The following is a 19,311-nucleotide window of genomic DNA, read 5'->3' on the forward strand; positions in this document are numbered from 1 at the left end:
CTATAAGATCAAATGAATTCTCATCAATTTATGATTGCCAGATAGTACCCCATCATTTGTCATAAAAAGCATAGTAAAAGCAGAGGCTGACATGACAAAGAAACTAAAAATGAATGAGAGATAACAGAAGGAAATAGGTTGTCAATAACACTTACTTTTTTAACGTACTTGATCTCAAAATATTTGGTTTGTGGGGGTAAAATATGAAGATTTATGACATCATCAGAAATATTGATCAGCTTCTGTGGGGAAAATAAAAGATGTATTTAAAATAAATACAAAGTACCTTCTTATTAATTTGTTCGATATTGTGGTCTGACCAACTGAGCTAAGGGACCTTCCCTACTGTCTAGTGTCATATGCCACCAATCACTAATAGAGGAACCAGGTCAAAGGGTGGCTGACCCAAGACAAGCCATTCCTTTAGAGAACATTTTCATATAGGGACAAAATCGTCATGTGGGGCAAAGGTAAGTAATTGAAAAACAGTTAATGAATTTATTTTTTAAAATAAAAAGGATACAATTATCTTCATTCAACAATTTAATACAATGGTTTTTTTTAAACTGAAAGCCATATTCACTTTAAAATGGGTCAGTATTAGATCTTGTTCTGTACCAAGGGTAGAGAAATAAGAAATACCAGAATAATGTGGCAATTTTGGAGTTTTGATTAAAAGGAGGAAATATTTCGATTTTTCCTTAAGATGTGAAAAGAGAAACAATTTAAGAATTGAAAGGGTTATTCTAAAAGGTGAATAACAAGGAAAAAGAGAGATGTTGGACTGAAATTGCAGAATGATATATATATTTTTTCAGAAATAGACAATATTAGAATGTGTTTTTCTTAACTCTTCGGGAGCTGTTATTCCTCCTCCTTCATTCTCTTCCCTTCCAAATGGAGATGAGGAATGGGGGAGAAAGATGATTGGAATGAGAGCCCCCAAAAAGGAAGGAAAAAGAAAAAGTGAGCTTTTAAATATTAAAAAAAAACTGCACAGAAGTGAAAAAAGGTTAGAAGAATCGTATATTAGCAGGATAGCACTGAAAATTAGTGTCAAATTCATTATATGTTTATAATAAAAAGAAAGCTGAACATAATAAAGATTCATAATTTCATGATCAACCTCTTTTTTTCTGTTCTACACCAAAAAGCAAGCTGAACATAATGGATTCATGTCTTTTTTTTCTGATCTACACTGAAAAGCAAGCTTAACATAATAAAGATTCATAGTTTTATGATCAACCTCTTTTTCTGTTCTACACTGAAATACTAATATACTTAATGTTTGTTAAGTTCAGAATAATTAATAAATTAAAAAATATTCCCTTGTAATTACAATACCAAAAAGAAATACAGACAAGCCAATAGAGGTAGAAAAAGGCAGAGATTGAGACTGAGACAGAAATGCACAGAGAAAGACAGAGACAGAGTCTGAAAAACAGGGACACACACACACACACACACACACACACACACACACACACGAGAGAAAGAGAGAGAGAGAGAGAGACAGAGAGAGACAGAGAGAGAATTATATCTGTGACAACTAATTCGAACATTTAAGAATATTAAGGATTTTTTAAAATATCACAAACCTAGTAGCCATCCCCAAAGACAAATAATCAAATAAACACAAAATTAGAAATACAATCTTACATAAACACTTTTTAAAAGCAAAAGAACAAACTGCAAAAACATCTAAATCTGCTCACTTTCCTTTTTTAAATCCTACTGAAGTTCTACATTTGTCTTTGTTATCTTTTTCTTACACATTTCACAAAGACACACACACAAACTATTACAGATAGCTAAAGTTCTGTTGTTCTCACTTTTTATATCTTCATATAGATTTTTCTGAATTTCCTTATATTCATATTGGTCATTTTATAACACTTTTTTACTCTATCAATATGCCATATTTGTTCAGCTATTCTTCAATCACTGGATATATAGGTTTGTTTATAGTTTTTGCTATTACAAATGAATATTGTAAATGACTATTTTTGTACTGCTATTAATATTTGTATTATTTTTTAGAGTACTTTAGAAAAGTTTTTGGAGACGGAAATAGCAAACCCCTCAGAGTACGTGCTAAATAAATGCTTTTTCATTCATTCATATCCTAGACTCTTCTGTCACTTTATACATTAATCATTTGCCAAACTTTGCCATTTCTGCTCCCTGTCTTTCCATGTAAAAAGCTACTATTTTAGTTCATGTCCTCATTACCTCTTGCTTGTATTATTGCAACAGCCTCTGAATTGGTTTCCCTCCTTAAGTTTCCTCACCATTCCAGTACATCCTTCACATTTGCAATCAAAGCAAGTAGATCTGACCATGTGACTATCTTCATCCCTTCTTGTAGATATCTATTGTCTCTAAGATAAAACATTAACTCCTCTGGCTTTTAAAGCTTTTCACAACCTTGTCCTAAACTGTTTTGCTAGCCTTGTTGCACATTACTCTCTTTCCCATACTTAATGATCCAAACTGGCCTCTCCTTATCTCCAGTTATCGAAATATGCAGTGTAAACATTTTTTAAATGAAGATTTTTGTGATGCCCCAAAATATTAGCATCTTGTTTTTCATACTAACTTGCACTGAATTTGCATTTTAACCTAAAAACAACAGTTTTTGAGCAAAGCAATGACCTGATTAGATTTGTGTTTTAGAAATATTATTTTGATATAAAAGAAGATGTAACAGGGAGAAAAGAGATTGAAAATTATCAGTACAATTGTTTTTTTTTTCCCTTTGTACTAAGAGAAAATGACAATACTATGGTGGAGTCAAGGTGGTATGGTGTATCAGACCAATGCACTGGTGAGATCTCTAAATTTGCAAATCTCAAGTTTCTTTTGAGCTACTGCAGTTCTGCTTTGGAGGCATACAATGCTGTGTGGTCCTATTTCAGTGTCTCCCATGTCTTAACGATCAATTTAAAATTCTTCAGAAAGACCTTGAGAGAGAGTCCTTGTAGTGTTGCTTCTAATCACCATGTAAGCACGTACTTTTGTGAATTTTCTGTAAAATAATTTTAGACAAACAATGAGACTAGTCCATTGGAATCGTGCTATCTGCAGTAGAGTTTGAATGTTTGGTAGTTTAGCTTGATAAAGGATCTCAATTTGGTACCTAATGTTGCCAGATGATCTTCAGAATCTTCCTAAGCCAATTTAAATGGAAGCAATCCAGTTTCCTGGGATGGCACTGGTATACTGTCCAGGTTTCATAACAGTTCTAATACCCTTTTTCTCCCATTTTTCCTTTGGAGCCTCCCAAATACTGACCTAGTTCTGGCAACGCATGTGTCAACCTCATTATCAGTGTGTACATTCCTAAAGTATAATACCAATGTAAGTGAACTTATTTACAACATTTAAAATTTCTTCATTTGCTATAATTTCTCCATTTTCTCCATTTGCCCCATTTGATGATTCTGTGTATGGATAATATGGTGCTGGCTGCTGGAGAACCTGTGTTTTCTTGGTGTTCATTGTTAGGCCAAAATTAGTACAACCAGCAGAGACTTGATCCATACTTTGTTGCATCTCAGATTCAGAAGTTGTATTGAATTATACATTCGTCATTCAGACAAGTTCCAATGATCTTGTGATGAAGAGAGCTATCTGTACCCCCAGAGAAGACAATGGGAATTGAATGTGGACGACAACATAGTGTTTTCACTCTTTTTGTTGCTTGCTTGCATTTTTTTCTTTATGTTTTTTTTTCTTTTTGATCTGATTTTTTTTGTACAGCATGACAATTGTGGAAATACGTGTCGAAGAATTGCACATGTTTAACATATTGGATTACTTGCTGACTGAGGGAGAAAGTAGGGGAAAAGGAGGGGAAAAATTAGAAAATAGGGTTTTGTAGGGGTGAATGTAAAAAGTTATCCATGTATATATTTTGAAGATAAAAGGCTTTAATTAAAAGAGAAAAACCAATTAAAAATCACGCACCTACTTTCTCTACTTTAGATAGTGTTGAAGAGAAAGTCATGCCATGAAGGCAGGTGAAGCTAGCATTGTAGAGTACGTAGAGCTTGGCTAGACATTGAAGACACTTTGGTCATCCACTGCATCCTAAACTATTGCCCATTGTTTTGATTTTTTTTCTACCCCTGGACTTTGATGACTTTGGGAGAGAAAATGAGGCTGACAATTTGTTTAATTCTGCCTCATTTAAATCCCATTTATGCACAAATTAAAAACATCACCCATATCATTTTACTATTTTTAATCTAAAAGTTCTATGGTAACAAAGCATCAGGTAAGATACACTGGGAGTTGTAATCATAACTCTACACACAGGTGGTCTAGACCAAAGGTTTGTCTTCCTACTGGAAGAGCAATAGGATTCGAGAGCCCCCTGGATAACAATCAGCCTTTTTAAAGGACTCCACTGCTCACCTGGTGAGGAAAGGACTAGAAGAGGTACCCTAAAAATTGTCTGCTTCACCCAGTCCTGGCTTGCTTACTGCAGCAAGCTGGGATCCTCCCTGTGATCAAAATGCACACACAAAAGTATAAAAAAATTCTGCAAAGATGATCCCATTCAGCACTGATACATGGAATTGTCACACACTTATGGACAAAATGTGAACACAAAATCAAGAAGATTTGGCATTTAATTGGATGTGGGATAAGGAGAGGGGATTGAGAAGAAAGAATGAATTAAGGATTTCTCCAAAGTTGAAAATCTAAGTAATTGAAAGGATGGTGGTATCTTCAACAGAAATTGTTAAGTTTAGCATGGGTATGAATTTAATGAAGAAAGATATTGAGTTTTGCTTTGGAGATATTTATTTTGAGATAGCTACAGGGAATCTAGTTGATGCATAACAGGCATTTTTTTTTTTTTGATGTGGGACTAGAGTTCAGGAGAGATATGAGGGCCAGGTAGAGAGATCTAGCTTATGTATGGAAATGATAATGGAATCCATGGAAGCTTGTGAGAGTCACTGAGAGAATAAAGTGAGATTTGATTCAATGCAGAGCCATGCACAATTGAAGGAAAGGACACATATGATATTTCAGGAATGAAAATTGAGCAGAATTGATTACATAGGTAGGAGAACCAAGACAGGAAAATATCAAAAAAAAAAAAAAAAAAAAGAGCCAGGTCAAAAGAAAAGTGAAGGACATGGGGACCAAGAAAAGGTCATCAGATTTATCAATTAAAAATCAATGGTAACCTCAGAAAGAGTAATTTCAGCTGAATGATAGAGATGAAATCCAGATTGTTAAGTGATAAGTGAATAGAAAAGCTAAGAGTGTTATAAATTCAGTAAATTTACATTGTTCTTATTACAGCTTATTCATGCTATTTTGAAAATACTTACCAAAATCTGTTCATGATAGTCTCCTATTTTGTAGCTTCCAAAATGTATTATTCCAGGTTCTGCTTTTACAACTTTATTTTGTTCAAGCTTTGTAAAAATTTCTATCCATACAAATGTGATACAGCATGAAAAATAATAGAAAAATTAAATTAAGACTAATTATCTTAAACTGGATTCCTTTAAATTTAGAGTTTTTTTTAAATGTATTAATTTAAACTTAAGTGCAAAATGAGGGGGGGAAACCCACTTCTGTGTACACAGCAGAATATAAAAAAAGGATTAAAAACCATGAATTCTCATTTCAGGCTGTTTACAGCAATAAAACAAACATTCCACATTGTTTTCAAAGATATCTAGCTTTTCGTGTGCTTCAAATTTAGGATATTTTAAAAATTTTTATTGCTCTTTGAGGCATTGCAAGTCATAACTTTCAACAAAGTTAATCACATGCATTATCATTGTTGTTGTCAAAAATAATAGCAGCTAGCATTTAGTAGTTTAAGATTTGCAAAACACTTTATATTATCTCCTTTGATTGTCACAATAAACTTCATGAGGTAGACATTATTATTATTATCTCTATTTTATAGATGAGAAAAATGAGGCTCATACAAGTTAAGTGCCTTTCTCATGGACATTCAGTTGCTAACTGAGTAAGGAAAAATTTGAATTCAGAGCTTCCTGAGATCAGTACTTATATCATTGGGCCACATAGCTGTTTGTACCTTTAAGGAAGCTATGTGCCCTTTTCATTTTTGTTAAAACTCTTCTGGAAAATTCATCACCTCTGTATTTTGTTTGACTTTATTAATTATGAGAAAGAAAAAGCAAGTTAGTGGGTAGTATGAAAAATGTCAATAAAGAAAGAAAAATATCAACAAAACATTAAAAATATACAAAACAAACAAAAAAGTAACTCCTTTTTAAATTTAACATACATATTTTAAAGCAAGTTATGTATAACAGAAGTCCACAGTTTCATATACAATCCTCTTTTTTTGGTTCTTTGTATATTGAAATGTTCATGTTTGTGATGGTTAATAATAACAAATTCATAATAAAAATAAAGTTTTTTAAATAGAAAAATCCATCATCAAGTTGTAGTATATGAAGGTTATGGAACATTATTGCACGGTAAAGATTACAAGAAATACAAAGAAATGTGAAAAGATTTATATGAAACCAATGCTAAGAAAAAAAGTAGAATTACAAGAACAACATATGAACTGATTTCTATTACATAAAGGAAAATAAAAACCAACAAATGATATTCAATGTATATTATTGGTGTTATGTTAAAAATGAAGGCACATGATTTTTCTTTCATCAAAGAGAGATGGGATCTAGTCATATGACTCCAAATGAAGTGCTCTTTCTACTATATCAGACTTTTAAAATATTACTTTGTTTAATTTTGTTGCTGTGTTGCTGATTTTATTATTAGGGAAAATAAATAATTTTGGAAAAAATTAGTCACATTAAACAATAGCACTCCAGATTTTGTTGAGGCATAAAAGAGGGTTTTTTTGGTTTTATATAAATTATTATTATAAAACTTAAATCTCTAAAAGGACAAGCATTTTGTGATCATTTAATATTTAGTAAGCAATCTATTGAAAACACTAAGCATTTACATTTTGTTATAGTGAACAAATAAGAAAAGTAATTCACATTTATATATTTTACAACTCACCAAATCCTTCCCTTAAAATAATCCTGAAGTAGTAGTATGATTATGGCTATACCTGTTTTACATATGAGGAAACCAAGGCACAGAAAGGTGAAAGGATATATCCAACTCACATAGCTATTAAGTGTCAGCACCACTACTTCACTTCGAACTCCAAAAGTAGTTTACCTTCCACTCTACTCCATGACTTTCCAAGAAATTGAAAGTATTTCACTGTAATGATTTGACTTTAGTTAGAATAGTATGACACATGTCATAATCTAGATTATGAACTCCAAACAGCTAAAGTTCTATAAAGTCTTCTTAGTTATCAGAATTTATTATTTCAGCTTTGGGCCAAATTTTGAAAATCTGTGAGTTCAAAAAAAAAAGTCTTTAACCCTATTCTTCAATGTCATCAATCAAGGATTGGATGATAGCAGTTACTATTGTGTTTAAAAGATATATAATATTAGACCAAAGAGATATTCTAGATTCACCAAAATATGATTTCTTGTATGACTCCTAAACACACTGAAATACTTAAAGTAGTACTAAAAAATGAGGGGAAAATGTTAGACATTTACAAATATACACATACATGCATATTATGTACACAATTATATATATATATAACATAACATATATTTTGTATAATGTATAAACACATGCACGCATATCCATATGCTTATAAACATATATGTTGCGTGTATATGTGTGTATATACACAATACACACATGCATATGTGTGTATACATGGGTGCATGCATATATACAAATAATACAAAGTGATTTCAGAGGTTGGAAAAATGGACCACAAAAAATGGGAATAATCAATACTGGATGAAAATAATAAGATCTTACTTGCATATAACATTTATTTAGTTTTCAAGATACTTTCATATACATGCTCTCATCATAATAACCCTGACTGTTCAGAATCAAATTTTCCATTTGCTTTTTTTAAAATAACTTTTTATTGCAGTACATATGCATGGGTAATTTTTTACAACATTATTCCTTGCACTCACTTCTATTCCAACTTTTCCCTTCCCTCCCTCCACTCCCTCCCCTAGATGGCAAGCAGTCTCCTACATGTTAAATATGTTATAGTATATCCTAGATACAATATATGGGTGCAGAACCGAACAGTTTTCTTGTTGCACAGGAAAAATTGGAGGTAAAAAATAACCTGAGAAGAAAAACAAAAATGCAAACAGTTCACACTCATTTCCCAGTGTTCTTTCTCTGGGTGTAACTGATTCTGTCCATTACCGATCAATTGGAACTGAATTAGATCTTCTCTTTGTCGAAGAGATCCACTTCCATCAGAATACACCCTGATACAGTTTTGTTGTTGAAGTGTATAATGATCTCCTGGTTCTGCTCATTTCACTCAGCATCAGTTCATGTAAGTCTTGCCAGTCCTCTCTGTATTCATCCTGCTGATCATTTCTTACAGAACAATAATATTCCATAACATTCATATACCACAATTTACCCAGCCATTCTCCAATTGATGGGCATCCATTCAATTTCCAGTTTCTAGCCACTACAAACAGGGCTGCCACAAACATTTTGGCACATACAGGTCCCTTTCCCTTCTTTCGTATTTCTTTGGGGTATAAGCCCAGAAGTAACTGCTGGATCAAAGGGTATGCACAGTTTGATAACTTTTTGGGCATAATTCCAGATTGCTCTCCAGAATGGTTGAATTCGTTCACAATTCCACCAACAATGCATCAGTGTCCCAGTTTTCCCGCATCCCCTCCAACATTCATCATTATTTTCTCCTGTCATCTTAGCCAATCTGACAGGTGTGTAGTGGTATCTCAGAGTTGTCTTAATTTGCATTTCTCTGATCAATAATGATTTGGAACACTCTTTCATATGAGTGGAAATAGTTTCAATTTCATCATCTGAAAATTGTCTGTTCATATCCTTTGACCATTTATTGATTGGAGAATGGCTTGATTTCTTATAAATTTGAGTCAGTTCTCTATATATTTTGGAAATGAGGCCTTTATCAGAACCTTTAACTGTGAAGATGTTTTCCCAGTTTGTTGCTTCCCTTCTAATCTTGTTTGCATTAGTTTTGTTTGTACAAAGCCTTCTTAATTTGATATCATCAAAATTTTCTATTTTGTGATCAGTAATGGTCTCTAGTTCATCTTTGGTCACAAATTTCTTTCTCCTCCACAAGTCTGAGAGATAAACTATCCTATGTTCCTCTAATTTATTTATAATCTCGTTCTTTATGCCTAGGTCATGGACCCATTTTGATCTTATCTTGGTATATGGTGTTAAGTGTGGATCCTTGCCTAATTTCTGCCATGCTAATTTCCAATTATCCCAGTAGTTTTTATCAAATAATGAATTCTTATCCCAAAAGTTAGGATCTTTGGGTTTGTCAAACACTAGATTGCTATAGTTGATTATTCTGTCTTGTGAACCTAACCTATTCCACTGATCAACTAATCTATTTCTTAGCCAATACCAAATGGTTTTGGTGACTGCTGCTTTATAATATAATTTTAGATCAGGTACAGCTAGGCCACCTTCATTTGATTTTTTTTTCATTAATTCCCTTGAGATTCTCGACTTTTTATTGTTCCATATGAATTTTGTTGTTATTTTTTCTAGATCATTAAAATATTTTCTTGGAAGTCTGATTGATATAGCACTAAATAAATAGATTAGTTTAAGGAGTATTGTCATCTTTATTATATTCGCTCGGCCTATCAAAGAGTACTTGATGTTTTTCCAATTATTTAAGTCTGACTTTATTTGGGTGGAAAGTTTTTTGTAATTTTGCTTATATAATTCCTGACTTTCTTTTGGTAGATAGATTCCCAAATATTTTATGCTGTCAACAGTTATCAAAAATATGTACTCTTCACATGTAGGAGTGTAATATCACTTTATTTTTCCAAGTTCCTTTACCAAAGCTGTCTCAAACTGCATGCATCAACTGATTCTTTCCATATATAAATAAGGTATGTTTCCTAATCCAAAGGAGAAAGGAAATCCAGTGAGACTGCCTAGTAGATGAAGGCAACAAACCCATGATGGACTCATAGTATTTCTTCATTTAGGGGAAGACCAGTTGCTCTTCCCTTAAAAGAAGAATTGACAAGGTATAAATTTATAATACCAATTTTTCAAACAGAAGTTTATACTTTTACACAAAGTACATAAACTTTTTAAAGTTTCAGTGATGTTTTGTTTTCCATTATAAACATTTACATTTAGCTATCTCTCCAGTAGAAATAATTAGTTGACATAGTACATAGTGTAAGATTTGTAGTCAGAAAGACCTGAGTTCAAATACTACCTCAGATATTTATGACTTGTATAACGCTGGACAAATCATTTCATTTTTTCGGCTTCAATTTCCTTCAGCAAAATGGAATAATAATACTGCAGTACCTTTCTTATGACGTTATTATAATGACCAAATGAAACATATATGTGAAACACTTTGCAGATCTTAAAGCACTATGTAAATAGAAGCTATTATCACTCATCTAATGAAACTGTACATGTGTTCCAATGGCATTATCACTGCTGAAAACATTCTGTGAACCTATCTGGATATATTCTTTAGAGACTTTTAATTGACTACACTAGGAAGCCATTCTCTTTATTCTATAGTCACATCTCACTTCTTGCTTGGCTTGACCATCATTTATCTTAGTTATCAGCCTTGGATCCAATACTTTTCGTAATTTCCAAAAATCAAACCTATCCTCTAAGAATGAGAATTTATCACCACTGAAGCTATTTTTAAAGGTATGCCCCTGACTGATTTTAGAATTACTTCTAATAATTCAATTTCAAAAGATAAGTCCTTAAAATGAACAATATCTACTTAAGGGGCTTAGCTTCCAAAGATGAATACTTTGAAAGGAATAATACTTGTGTGGATAAATGTTATTTATATATATGCACATATATGCATATATATATTTAAAATTTTTTAAAGTCAGATTACTTTAGCACAATAGCTCTCAATATGTAGTTTGCAGATCTCTAGAGGTATCTGATCTTTCAGGGGATGTGAGAGGTCAAAATTATTTTTAAAACAACACTAAACTATTATTTGCTTATTGAAATACTCTTCCCTTTTCCAACTACATGAATGTATGAGGCCATATTTTTTCATATACTTCAATTAAACCAATAAGACATATCTCAATAAATTGAATGCATAAACATTAGATATGAGAATCCAGTTGTCATCTATTAAATCTAATATTAAAGAGATTTTCCAAAATATATAAAACAATACCACTCTTCTCATTAAACCTTTTTTTTTGTTTTGGAAAAATTGTATTTCATAAAAATATGTTGCTTTTGTTAACAAGTTACATTATTTTGCTAACAAGCAATATTTTAAATGAATTAATAAATATTTTTAAAATTTATTTTATTTTCTAACATGGTAAATATCAATGGATATAATCCATACAAACAAAAACTCTGGAGTCAATAATTTTTAAAAGTCTGAGACCTGCTGCTTAAGAGTTATATGTTGTTTTTTTCTTATGCTACCATTATTTAATTGGTTTTGCTTAAAATTTCTTCACTGAATTCAAGCGACAACTTTTACAGACAGTTGTAATGGCTAACTTGGTTTTTTAGTTACCTCAATTCAAATAGGTTAAGTAATAAAGGAGCAGATCCAAGTATGGCCACTGTTGCTACATTTCTAAAATTTAAAGCACTTTTAAAAATACTAGACAAAGCTTTCATTTTCCAGAGAGCTGGAATCCTGGATTACCCAAGTTTTTAGTGGTAGTTGACTCTGTAAATTTATCTATTAACCGAGTGGTCATATTATTAATCTGAATAAATTATCACTTTATCAACCTATAAAATCTTAACTAAGCATAAAAATTTAACTTACATTTTAAAAATAGTATACTTCACAAATCTGTGATTTACTTTCTTATCTGGAAAAAAGCTTAGTGATAAACAAGATCTATATTCTGATCACTTACTTGATTCTAGTAGATGATTAGGTACTTCCTTTTTTTTCTTTGGCTCTTCTACTAAGCTGGCCAGAAGAACAGGAGATATGCTGGAATGTGATCTTATATCTTTGCTCGGATTTATCTCTGCTGAATTTATCACCTCCATTTTATTATGAAAAGTGCAGTCTCGAATATTTTGGTCAATAGTTCACCTGAAGAGAACATATGGGAAGCATATATAAAAAAGAGAAACTGCAGACATTTTAACTTCCCAGTCATTAGCTAAAGAATTATATCTGGTTTTGTGATTCTAGATTTAAGAAGAATAGTGATAGAGTATCTAGAAGAAGATTTGAGGATGGCAAAAGGCTTTAAATTCATGTTATACGTGCATCAACTGTAGGAACTGGGAATATCTAGCTTGGAAAAGAACATTTAGGGGTGACCAAATAGCTATTTTTAAAAATTTTGGATGGTTGCCACTTAGAAGAGGAATTAAACTGTCCTGTTTGGCTGCAAAGGGAAGAACCAGGAACAATGATTGGAATTTGCAAAGGGGCAAACTTATGTTTGCTAAACTTTAAGATATTTGTGTGTGGGAAATCAGGAGATTTCCCTTGATTCCCACACAATTCCCACATTCCCAAACAATGAGCACTTCTTGAAAGTTGAATAGATGGTGAGTATCCAGTCCTTGGAAGTTTTCAAGCAGACGTTAAATAATTAGTTATGAAAATTCTAGCCTTGATATCAAGAGAAAAGTCATCAAGGTCTTTGCCAATAGGCAAAACTATACCTAAATCATCTCAGAGAAATGAAGATTTGTAATTTTAAAGATGTCTGAAAAATATTTCACAGCTCTCTTGTTTTATTGTATCATCTCTTTACCATTAACAAGTTCTTTCAAGTATCTAATTTAAACCTGGAAGGACATTCACTTGGCCTTAAAGCCCTTAGATCTCATAAACTATCTCCCACACATCATTAAAATATAAGTTCGTTGAGGGAAGGGTTTTTTTTGGTTTGTATATGTATCCCCAAAGTTTAATACAACGCCTGCACCCTATTAAGTATTTGTTCTTGTTTATTCTTCATTTTCTAAGAGGACCAATAACTTAGTGTCATATGGATTTAAGTGAGGAAGAATTACATAAAGTCATTAATTTTTCTTTTCCAAAGTCATAGAAGTTCAGTGTCAGAATAAAACTTAATGTGAGTGGCAATGGCCCAGGATGCAGTGAATGATCTTGGGTCTGATGCTTGATGGAACTCTAAGCACTCCATAGTACCTGTTTCTTCATGGCCATTGGAACAAATTGTTCTCACCCACCCATCTGCCAGGGTTTGGGGAAGACATTCCCCTAACCACCAACAGGTTTGAGAACTGTTGATTGCCTCAATCTGGGTTAGCCTGTCTGACAAGACAATTTTACCACTGTGTGGCCACTGCATATGCTACAGCTTTTTGGAGACAAAGGTGAGAGTAGGATGAAAGTGGACACCAATGAGGGATGTGCAGCCCTGAAAAAGACTCAGCAAGCCCTCACACTAGAGGTACTAGTCCTCCCTGAGAACTTCATGTGCCCCATTCTTAATAAATATTTAATATATGCTTGTTTCCTTCTTTCCTTCCATTCAATTAATCAATAGACCTTGTCATGACAAAATTATCTAAGTACATTCATCGATACTTTCTAGATGCTTCTTGTACTAACACTATGGGAAAAATAAATGAAAATACTGTCTCTACTCTCAGATTGCATAAGCAAGTTAAGACATAATACCATACATGAAGTGATAATTTAAAACATGAAACTGCATGGATAAACATAAAATGAATGGCATATACAATAAATATTTTAGTAGATCAGAGAAAGAACTATTGGTATGGACTCCAGGAAGGCTTTTTTAGGGGGAGGGGGAGCTTGTATTGGATCTCAAATTATGAATAGAAACTTTGTAGATCAAAAAACTAAGGGAAAGTATTCCAAGAAAAGGGAAAACAACACAGCAGAGTTATGTTGTGAAAGAAGCCCCCGGGGAAAGAAGTTAGGAGAAAATTAAGTTCTAGTATCAGATATGTCAGTAACTAATTGTGTCACTTTAAAAAGTCTCTTCATCAAGTCTGTAAAATGAAGTGACTGGGCCAAATTATCTGGGAGACCTCTCTGAACACTATTAATCTGTGAATTTGTATATTCATCCTGTTGAAGTTCTTTTCTTTTTGTTCTTTCTGTACTAGATAATTATTGACACATTAAATTCTTAGAAATTTGAACTGTCAATAAAAAATTATTAAAAAAAAAAAGAAATCCCAGAAAATTTCTTTAAAAAAAAAAACAAGAAATTTGAAGATCATTAGTGAAGCCTCAGGACTTTAAAAGCTAATTCAAGACCCTACTGAGAAGTGCCACCTAAGAATTTCTTCTCTCGTCTTTGCTCCATAATATTGATTTTTCATTGTCTTCCTGACCATCTTTTAGAAATTCTCTTTTCTTGATTTTGGTGACAACTATACCATCTTAATTCTCCTCTCATTTCTGAATGTTCCTTCTCCTTCTTTTGGTAAGTCCTCTTCTTTCTCCTACTTCCTAAAATCAAGTATTCCCTAAGGTTCAATCCTCATAATCTCTACTCTTCTAACATAATCTATAATTCAAGAGTTTATTTTCTCCCCTCACCCTCCCACTGTAACAATTATCAACATTTTTAAAGTCATTTTTATCTCTAGCGCTGACTTAATCCAATATTCAGTTTGGTTCCCAATTATACTCAATTGCTATCTCAATCACCTTCTCAAAATTATCCTCCACTCCTGACTTTTTGATCTCTACTAAAGATAAAATCACTTTAATTATCTAGATCTGAAAACTCATTTTTATTTTGTTCTTTTTTTTCAGCTCCATATCCAGTTAACATCAAGTTTTAGGAATTCTCCCTCTGATATCTTATTTCCCTTCATCTCGTCCCATCCAGTCCTACTAGTACCAATCTAGTTGAGGTTTTTATCATTTCATCTGGATTATTTCAATAGCAATATAATTGCTCTTCCTGTCTTCAGTTTCTCTTTCAAATTGATTGTATTGTAGTTTCTTGATAAAACTTTCCCATAACAATCATCATTTCACTCCATTGTTCAAAACTTTTCACTATCTGCAGAATAAAGAATAAAGTCCATGTCCTGACATTTAAAGCAACATGGGTCCAATCTACTTTTTTAGACTTACCCTCACTTTATTCTCAAACAGTCTTCATTATAACCATTCTGATCTACACACATGTTCCCTGAAACATGCTTTTCTCAGTCCTACCTTAGGAATTTTTATTTATGCTTTGCATGCCTCTACTGACTTATTCATATCCTATTCATTTTTCAAAGTTTTGCTCTAACTCAATTGTTCTATGCAGTCTTTGTTGAGCACCTGGGATCTTCCCTTTTCTCTCTCTATACTCCTTTAAAAGATCTCATGAGCTCCCATGGATTCACTTCTTTAGAGTAATTATGTCCAAATCTAAACATCCAGCCCTCATCTCTTTCCTGAGCTCTAGTTAGAACTGTTGTTAGTTTAACATCTTCAAATGAATGTCCCATAGGCATCTTAAACTATGTCCTGTATAGAACTTCTCATCCTTCTCCGTAAACCAATCCCACTAATTTTCCTATTCCTGGAGAGAATAACACCATTCTTCTAGTTACCTAGGTTTCTAATGTCAGAGTCATACGTAACTGTTTATTATGAATTATTCCATCCCTGTATCTAATTGGTAGCTAAGTCATCAGTTCGACCTTCTCAATATCTCTTACATTATGCTCTTTACCACACCACCATTTAGTCTAGGCTCATCACTTCTTGTTTGAACAGTCAAAACAGTCTCCTAATTGGCTCCCTGAAACCAGTTTCACTTCTCTTCAATCCATCCTCCACCTGAGATAAAACTGATGCTCCTAAAGAGCTGATCTGTTAGTCTTCTGCTCAAGAAGTTCCAGTGGCTCCCTAATATCTTTAGATTAAAATATAAACTTTTCTGTTTTGCATTGTAATCTGATTCTAGACTATCTTTTCATGTTAAAAATATCACTCATTGAGACATACATGAACTGATGCTGAATGAAATGAGCAGAACCAGAAGATCATTATACATTTCAACAATAATACTATATGATGACCAATTCTGATGAATGTGGCTCTCTTCAACAATGACAGGATCTAAATCAGTTCCAAATGATTTGTAATGAACAGAGAAAGAACACTGGGAAATAAGTATGGACCACAACATAGCATTTCCACTCTTTCTGTTATTGTTTGCTTGTATTTTTGTTTTTTCTTCTCAGGTTATTTCTTTCTCAATCCAATCTTTCTTGTGCAACAAGATAATTGTATAAATATATATACATATTTTGTATTTAACATATACTTTAACATGTTTAACATGAATGGAACTACCTGACATCTAAGAAAGGGAGTGGAGGGAAGGAGGGGAAAAGTTGAAATAAGTTTTTGCAAGGGTTTATGTTGAAGAATTACCCATGCATATGCTTTGCATATAAAAAGCTATAATAAAAAAATATCACTCGCCATATTGAAACATTCTCTGCTCTATAATCAAACTGACCTACTTTCTGTCCTCATACATGGCATTTAGTCTCCAGTTTTTATGGTTTGCACATGCTGTTTCCACAGTGAGCAATACTTTCCCTCCTCACTTCTACTTCTTAAAACCTTGAATTCCCTTCAAAGTTCAGTAAAAGTACCACCATCTTCAAGAGGCCTTTTTAAATTTGAAAATCTTAACTCAAGAAGTACACCTATGTCCCCAAACACAGTTTTTCTTGTTACTCATTCCTATAATTGTTTTTTAAACTATGTATATATAAAACCTATTTATTTATGAAAATTACTGTCAATATAATGTAAACTCCTTGAAAGCAAGAATTATTATTTATTAAATTTGTATTCCCAGTACCTGGCACAAAGTAAGCTTTTTTTTTTCCTTTGACATATAAACACCATTAATGATTTAAGATTTAGTCAGATACTGCCTTTTATTAGTATTTCTATATTTAACAGACAATCAACAAGCATTTATTGAGCACCTACTATGTGCCATGCACTGTGCATACAGATCTTATAGCCTCATTTAGATTGTAAAGAATAGAAACTGTATATATTTTTATAACTCTAACCCCTAACCCCATCCTAGTATCTATTACAGTGATGAATATTGTAAGTATTCAAATCTTTTTAAACTAAATCCCCTTTATCTCATCCTCTTAAAATAAGTTATTTTTTATTAAAATAGTTTAATTTATTTATAATTAATATTTATATATTTATTTAATAAAATATTTTATCAAAATAGTTATTATTATAATTATTAAGAAGCCATAATGTTGTTTAGAGGCTAGATAGCTGGAAGACTTGGATTCAAGTCTTTTGAACAAGACAAGATTTTGTCTTTGTCTCTGACATATTTGACTGTGGGTCACTGGGCACGCCTTAAGTCATCTTCTTAAGAACAGAAATTTGCAAAGAGGATACAACTGGCATCGGTAGGCCCCCTCATCGGGAGATCCCTGTACTAAGGAAAACACTGATCCATACCTATATATACACACTCACTCAAAAATTCACGAAACTTAAAAAGGCTGCCAGGAGGAGCCTTGGAGTCAATCTAGCCAATCTTCCTTCATTCTGCAGGGGAGCAAAAGAGGCTTGAGAAAGGAAATGAAGACCTAAATTACACAGCTGAAAAAAAAATTAAGGACTAGGACTAAAAAAGCAGGCCCCCTGATCCGGGGAATACCATACTCGGTCCCGGATAGCTCCATGCACCCTCTTTCCTCTCCATTCCCCCCCAGATTTCTTCCCACTTTATCTCGCTCCCGTGGCAACTCACCTCAATTCCTAAGAGAGGGCTTGTCCCGGGGCCCGCAGGGCCGTGCCCCTCGCCCCGCGCCGCCCCGGGCGGAGAGCCTAGAGCGGCCCGGCCAGCGGGACTCCCCAGCCGGGGCCACTCCAGGGCTGCTGCTATGACAACTGGACGCTCTTCCGTGTCCAGGCACTAGGACCGAACCAAACGACTCCCAAACGTGGGGAATTGAAGAAGGGAATTGTAAGAAAATAGGGGGGTGGCGAGAGGGACAGTTTAAGAGAAGTGGATGTTTTATGATAAGTCATATTTTTGTGTTCGTTTCAGAAGACGAACCAAGGCTAGATGGAGGGGAACTTTCTGTTAAGTTAGAGAATAAGTTGGACTCTGCCATTATCCAGAGAAGATGTCTAGCTGAAAAATTGAGAGGGAAGAGAATGTCTAGTACTGGAAGTCTCGGATTTTCTGAAAAAAGGTGGGGCCGGCTTGTTTCTTTCTTCCCTAGAAAACAAAACAAAACAAACAAATAAACAAAAACTTGATATACTTAAGAGTCCCTTTACTAATATAAAGCAAGAGATAGTCAAATGAAAGTAGCCAAAATTCCCGTTAGTTTTTGAAGCAACCGAGTCATAGAGCACACTCATCTGAGGAATACTGGAGTTTTGCACGAGTGAATTTGTCTTCTCTTGAGGACTGTCAAGGTTTCAAGACAAATTTGTATGCCTATGGAATATCATCATTGGGATATAAAAAATGGTGAATGTAATAGAGAACTATGAGAAAATCTACATAAAATGATACCGAATCAAAGATGCAGAGCCAAGAAAACAATATACACAGCGACTGATGACTACTACAATGGAACAGGAAAGAGCAACCACACATTACAAACATGAATGTTTCAAATTTAATGAGAAAAAGCATGATTCAAAAAGCAAAAACATGAGAAGGGACAGAGAGTGTTCAATCTATCCCTTTGCAGAAGTTGGAGATCCACAACTGTTACATATTGTACATATTTTCAGACTTTTTCCCTAATGTATTGCATATGTCAGTATTATTGATATATCCATCAATCAGTCACTCAGATTTTTTACTTTTTTTCTCTTAAACAATACTATGTTATATGGGAAGACTTTTAGGAAGGGGCAAAGAGGAAGGATATTGGGGATGGTGTTGATTAAATATCAAAAGTTATCATAAAAACTTATTCTTAAAAATTGCATGCTTGTATTTGTTTATTCTCATCATTAAAAAAAACTCGTGAGATATGGAAAGTATAGAGAAGATGTAAAATAAAATCATTCTAACTCAAGAGTTGAAGGTTGAAGATGCAATATGAAAATGTTTTACAGCAGCTTTTTGGGAAGCTATTTTGAATGATATCTAGATGGAGCCCTGAGATCAATCAATAAGCTCTAGACACTGTACTAAATACTAT

General features: G+C 33.3%; 1 protein-coding gene across 1 annotated transcript in view; it reads right to left on the reverse strand.

Annotated features, from left to right (window-relative positions):
• The window catches only part of CFAP221 (cilia and flagella associated protein 221), a 100,848-nt gene extending 82,837 nt beyond the window's left edge, over positions 1 to 18,011 (reverse strand). Inside the window, exons 1-4 of the mRNA XM_051985742.1 lie at positions 17,895 to 18,011; positions 12,024 to 12,208; positions 5,352 to 5,452; positions 156 to 242 (exon numbers count right to left, since the gene is read on the reverse strand). Coding sequence (XP_051841702.1) covers positions 156 to 242; positions 5,352 to 5,452; positions 12,024 to 12,162 — 327 coding nt within the window. The 5' untranslated portion in view covers positions 12,163 to 12,208; positions 17,895 to 18,011. The remainder of the gene's footprint in view (positions 1 to 155; positions 243 to 5,351; positions 5,453 to 12,023; positions 12,209 to 17,894) is intronic.
• Positions 18,012 to 19,311: the final 1,300 nt, after the last annotated feature.

The sequence above is a fragment of the Antechinus flavipes genome, chromosome 3, assembly GCF_016432865.1.
Source record: "Antechinus flavipes isolate AdamAnt ecotype Samford, QLD, Australia chromosome 3, AdamAnt_v2, whole genome shotgun sequence".
In the NCBI taxonomy this organism is placed as follows: Eukaryota; Metazoa; Chordata; class Mammalia; order Dasyuromorphia; family Dasyuridae; genus Antechinus; species Antechinus flavipes.